The sequence below is a fragment of the Passer domesticus genome, chromosome 10 (genome assembly GCF_036417665.1).
Source record: "Passer domesticus isolate bPasDom1 chromosome 10, bPasDom1.hap1, whole genome shotgun sequence".
In the NCBI taxonomy this organism is placed as follows: domain Eukaryota; kingdom Metazoa; phylum Chordata; class Aves; order Passeriformes; family Passeridae; genus Passer; species Passer domesticus.
In genome coordinates this window covers 10006562-10012500 of record NC_087483.1, presented here as the reverse complement: position 1 = coordinate 10012500, position 5939 = coordinate 10006562, and the positions used below count along the sequence as shown (strand labels likewise).

At 43.3% G+C, this 5939-nt stretch overlaps 1 protein-coding gene across 5 annotated transcripts in view; it reads left to right on the top strand.

Annotated features, from left to right (window-relative positions):
• FRZB (frizzled related protein) overlaps window positions 1-5413 on the top strand; it is a 20584-nt gene extending 15171 nt beyond the window's left edge. The window contains exons 4-7 of one of the 5 annotated variants that reach the window (XR_010368969.1): window positions 410-614; window positions 799-862; window positions 2361-2654; window positions 2700-5413. Coding sequence is in view for 2 of the 5 variants with exons in the window: in XM_064433721.1 (XP_064289791.1) it covers window positions 410-614; window positions 799-862; window positions 4400-4504 (374 nt within the window). In the remaining 3 variants the exon portion in view is untranslated. Of the gene's footprint in view, window positions 1-409; window positions 615-798; window positions 863-2360 lie in introns of all 5 variants that reach the window. The other 4 variants (XR_010368970.1, XR_010368968.1, XM_064433721.1 and 1 more) reach the window with 4 other exon arrangements.
• The last annotated feature ends 526 nt before the right edge of the window (window positions 5414-5939 follow it).

The window sequence follows — 5939 nt, the reverse complement described above, 5'->3', positions numbered from 1 at the left end:
ATTCCCTTGTTGTGTGAGGTTCAGAGTGGTAAAATTTGCTCATCTGTACTGCAGGTAGTCACAGAGGGAACAGCCACAGCTCTGGGAGAGCATACAAGAAATAGATTTAATATATTTAACATGCAAAGGGTGAAGAAAACAGGAAGGAAGGAAGTCAGAGCCCAGCTTAAACAGGACATAAATCCAGCTGGTACAGAACTGCTGCTCCTGACCACATTATTAAGGGGTGCACTGGACCTCCTCGGTGGAGGGTGAAGTAATGAAGGGAAGAGATGGAGGCAGAGACATTGCAGGAGCTCAGCTGAAGAAGAACCATGCAAAATCTAATCCCAGAGGTCACCAAGAACAGCTTGGGCGTGACCTGCATGATCTGCTGCTTCTAACAGTGCTCTTTGTGGCTTCTCCCCAGTCATTCGGGCTAAAGTGAAGGAGGTGAAGACCAAATGCCACGATGTCACTGCAGTGGTGGAAGTGAAGGAGATCCTGAAGTCTTCCCTAGTGAACATTCCAAAGGACACTGTAAACCTCCACACGAATTCTGGCTGCCTGTGTCCCCCCCTCAGTGCCAATGAGGAGTACATCATTATGGGCTACGAGGACGAGGAGCGCTCCAGGTAACTCCTGCTGTGCTGTCCTTCACTGTTCCCCTGCCACAGGGCTGAAGGTCAGAGCCTTTCAAAAGGAAGGAAAACCTCTCTGTACATCTCCTTCATGGTGTTCAGGGAGGGCAAGGCACAGAGAGCTTAGTCTTGTGTGTGTTGGGGTGTCTCTCTTGATGGGGTTGTCTCTCTTGTGTAGGTTACTCTTGGTGGAAGGCTCCATAGCTGAGAAGTGGAAGGAACGTCTTGGTAAAAAGATAAAGGTAAGAAAATGCCTCACCTGAAGTCACATGTTGTGGGTGCCATGAAACATCTACCTGTCTTTTCAAAATAAGGGAAGAAAATTCGTGTGCTGCCGCCACTTAATGAATATAATGTACCAAAAATTAACTTGGTGTTTTATTTGCTTTATTACTTGGAACTGCATGCTGAGTAAATAAAAGGGATACATTGAATTACCCCAAAGTATCCCAGTGTAGCAGCAGTCAAAACCTCTGTCTCAAAAAAGCAAATAATAAGGGACTTTTAACTCTGTGGGCAAGCTGTGTGTTCCACAACACATGCCTGCTTAGTTGGGGCTGTGATATGAATTTTAAAAAACCAAACAGACCAGGGGGCTTTACAAATGTTTTTCAGACTAAATCATGGGCAGGGACACCTCCCACTATCCCACGCTGCTCCAAGCTCCATCCAGCCTGGCCTTGGACACTCCCAGGGATGGGGCAGCCGCAGCTTCTCTGGGCACCCTGTGCCAGGGACTCACCACCCTCACAGCCATGAATTTCTTCCCTATATTTTATATAATCTAATCTAATCTCTGTCGCTTCAAAGCCATTACCCCTTGTCCTACCATTACATGCTCTTGCAAAAAGTCCTTCCCCATCTCTCCTGTAGCCCCTTTAGGTGTTGGAGGGTCCTCTGAGATCTCCCTGAACCCTTCTCCAGGCTGAGCAACCCCAGCTCTCCCTATGAAAATATATTCTGGTTTTTTTCTTACTTAGATGTTTCTAATGCCTTCCAGGTTCTGGAAGGATTACCTTTTTATGTTTTGGTGCACTGCAAAGCATCAGTGGTTTTGACCTTGTCAGGAGTGTCACTTTACACAGAATATTCTTATTTTGACACAATTTCTCAGCCATTCATTTGCCATAGTGGTTTTCTCTGTGCAAACCAGTATTCTCCTCCACTCAGCCCTTTCTCTTCATCAGTGTGAGGGTCACTGGCAGGAAAATACTCTTGTGTTTATAAAAGCAAGTTTTTCTGTGCACATTTCTCACATCAGTGGAGATGAAAAGATACAGTGGAGTGAAAGATACAGGGATCTTATTTCAAGTTGTTGTTTGATTTGGCAGAACCCTGGGAAATCCAGTGCCACAGAGAAAATAACATTTTGCTGCCATGGGCTGATTTCTGCTCAGTTTCAGCATCATTGGTTGGAGTTTTTTTGGGGAACACACTTCCTTTCTCACTCCCTTCCTTGTTGTCTGTAACCTGCTGCCTCTGCCCTCACACCTGGCCTGGGGGTGTTGAGGACCCTGCCACCTCACCACCCACTTCTCATCATCATCATCCTCCTTTCCAAGAGCATCAACACTTGTGCAAACTATATTTATTATGTCTTTTTTTTATGTACTGTGATTTCTATTGCCTGCAAAAATAATAATGCTTTTTTGAATTAACAAAAACCCCTTAACTGTTTTTTCATCCTGTTTCCCCCCAAGACTGCATGAATAGCTTCATTTAAATTTTAATATTTCGAAGGTGAGTCCCCCTTGTGCTGAAGCCTTGTATCAGACCCTTCATTCACAGAAGCTGCAGGAAAGCCAGGAAACACTTTCCCTGTTTAAATGACTTTCCCCAATCAGCTCTCATTTGCACCCTTGAGCCCAGTGCAGGGTGACATGGTGGAAACAGCAACCTCTCTGCTTTTGCTGCTGTTTGTGAACACATTTTCTGTGTGAAACGTGTGAACACGTGGATCTGTAACCTCTCTGGTAATTTCTGTACCTCTCTGGTAATTCCTATAACCTCTCTGGTAATTTGTGTAACTCTCTGGTAATTTCTATGGCTCTCTGATAATTTCTGTAAATTACCAGAGAGGTAATTTCTGTGGTAATTTCTCTAACCTCTCTGGTAATTTCTGTGACTCTCAGGTAATTTCTGTGACTCTCTGGTGATTTCTGTAGCCTCTCAGGTAATTTTGGTAACTCTGGTAATTCCTGTAACCTCTCAGGTAATTTCTGTAACTCTGGTAATTTCTGTAACTTTGGTGATTCTTGTAACCTCTCAGGTAATTTAATTCCTGTAACTCTGGTGATTCCTGTAACTCTCTGGTAATTTCTCTAACTGTCTGGTAATTTGTTTAACCTCTCTGGTAGTTTCTGTAACCTCTCTGGTAATTCCTGTGCCTCTCATAATTCCTGTAACCTCTCAGGTAATTTCTGTAACTCTTTGGTAATTCCTGTGACCTCTCAGGTAATTTCTCTACCTGTCTGGTAATTTCTGTAAATCTGGTGATTCCTGTAGCCTCTCAGATAATTTCTGTAACTTTGGTGATTTCTGTAACTCTTTGGTAATTTCTGTAACCTTTCAGGTAATTTCTGTAATCTCTCAGGTAATTCCTGTAGCGTCTCAGGTAATTTCTGTAACTGCTGATTTCTGTAACTCTCTGGTAATTTGTTTAACCTCTCTGGTAATTCCTGTAACTCAGGTGTTTCCTGTAGCCTCTCAGGTAATTCCTGTAACTCTGATGGTTCCTGTGACCTCTCAGATAATTTCTGTACCTGTCTGGTAATTTCTGTAAATCTGGCGATTCCTGTAACCTCTCAGATAATTTCTGTGACTTTGGTGATTTCTGTAATTCTTTGGTAATTCCTGTAACCTCTCAGGTAATTCCTGTAGCGTCTCAGGTAATTCCTCTAACTCTCTGGTGTTTCCTGTAGCCTCTCAGGTAATTCCTGTAGCATCTCAGGTAATTTCTGTAACTCTGGTGATTTCTGTAACTCTCTGGTAATTTGTTTAACCACTCTGGTGTTTCCTGTAACCTCTCAGGTAATTCCTGTGCCTCTCAGGTGATTCCTGTAACTCTGCTAATTCCTGTAACTCTGATAATTCCTGTAACTCTGCTAATTCCTGTAACTCTCAGGTGATTCTTGTAACCTCTCAGTGATTCCTGTAACTCTCTGGTAATTCCTGTGCCTCTCAGTGATTCCTGTAGCTCTGGTGATTAATTCCTGTGCCTCTCAGTGATTCCTGTTGCTCTGGTGATTAATTCCTGTAACCTCTCAGGTGATTCCTGTAACCTCTCAGGTGATTCCTGTAACCTCTCAGTGATTCCTGTAACCTCTCAGTGATTTCTGTTGCTCTGGTGATTAATTCCTGTGCCTCTCAGGTGATTCCTGTAACTCTGGTAATTCTTGTAACTCTCAGGTGATTTCTTTAACCTCTCAGTGATTCCTGTAGCTCTGGTAATTCCTGTGCCTTTCAGTGATTCCTGTACCTCTCCGGTAATTCCGGTGCCCCTCAGTGATTATTCCCGTGCCCCTCAGTGATTATTCCCGTAGCTCTGGTGATTATTCCCGTGCCCCTCAGTGATTATTCCGGTGCCCCTCAGTGATGATTCCTGTGCCCCTCAGTGATTATTCCGGTGCCCCTCAGTGATTATTCCAGTGCCCCTCAGTGATTATTCCAGTGCCCCTCAGTGATGATTCCCGTGCCCCTCAGTGATGATTCCCGTGCTCCCCGCGGCTCTGGCGGTCCCTCCCCATTCCCCTCGGTGACGGCAGTGCGTTTTCCCGCAGCGCTGGGATCAGAAGCTGCGGCTGCCCGGGAAGGGCCGGGCAGAGCCGGGCCCCAGCGCGGCCCCAAGGGCGGGCAGTGCCCGCTCGGCCCCGGCCCGCAGCTAGGAGCACCAAGGATGCATGGATGGATGCATGGATGGATGCAGGGATGCTGCCGTGCCGCCGGGACACGCAGGGGACTGTCTACCAAGACTTCGTTGTCGGAGCAGCAAAGGAGAAATTGCACTATTGCACGTTATATTCTATTGTTTACTACAAAGTATTGGGTTAGCTTTTATTAGGTTTTGTTCTCCCTCTTTGTTTGCCACCTGTTTCTTTTCGGATATGTGCAAGTTCTGGAAATGTATTTTTTTTTTTTTTTTCTGTTGCTAAGAACTGTAGAAAACTGCCCTTATGAGATGAAGATATATTCAATTTACCTTTTTATGTCCTGAATCTTCTTCGGGAGAAAATTCTGATGCGAGCAGGAATGAAATCTGGCCACCATCATTGGCTTTCCCTGTTCACTCTTTCTTGGTCACTGTTTGCTGAAACTTGCTCTCTGTTGGGTAAGTTGGTATCTGGGTTTAAGTGTATCATTTTTATTCTGAAATATAATTCTGAAATACATTTTTAAGAGAGCTGTTTGAATCAGTACAGCTTTATTAAGTTGTCTTACAGATAAACCACTTGCATGAGGCAGAGTCTGACTTTAAATATTTCCTGCAACAAGCACAATGTGCACGTACAGAAGGAACCTGGGTTTTCCAGTGCTTTGGGCCTTAAAGGAAATATTATCTGTAACCATAATTTATAACTAAATTTATGCTTCTTCTCTTATAATGGCAGTTTTTTCCCCCTTTTCTCAGCTGAGTTATAGGAGTAGACAGACTCACCAGGCCTGCTTCTCAGCACAGGTCTGCAATTTAGCCTTTTGATTTTGTGGTGTTATTCTTAAATCCGTGCCTACATAAACAAGTGTTCAATGCTCAGTAACATATGTCCAATAAAAGAATTGTAGTTGCCAACACAGACCTTACCTGACTTCTGAACCAACATCATATTGCTAATACTACCTTTGAAAATATAAAAACCAAAAAAACACCTTAATTTTTATGCTTTAATAGAATTCTTTGCAGATGGTGCCAACGTATTGGAAATTATCTTTGTTTTTCTACTTTTCCATGCTTAAAAGAAATCAAAATGGGGTATATCAAAGAACAATTCTCTTTGGTATAGTGTGCAGAGGGGAAGCAGCTCTACTTATAAGGAGCAAATAACTGTTGTGTTCTAGCTGCCAGTACTGTCTTTAGTACACTAGGGCTGCCTTTCATAAGAAAATAGTGTTGAGGTGTTGGGTGGTTTGAAAATATGATGATGATGAGTAGGACAGAAGTATCTGGGAATATTATAATAATGATGTTTAAAGGTTTTGGTCAATAACCAGCAGTCTTGGGACAGGTTTCCCATTGGGCTAGATACCAAGAAAGTTGAAAAAGAACAACATTTGGCAACACTCCAATTTTTATTTATAATTAAAGGTATAATTTAGGGGAAAGAT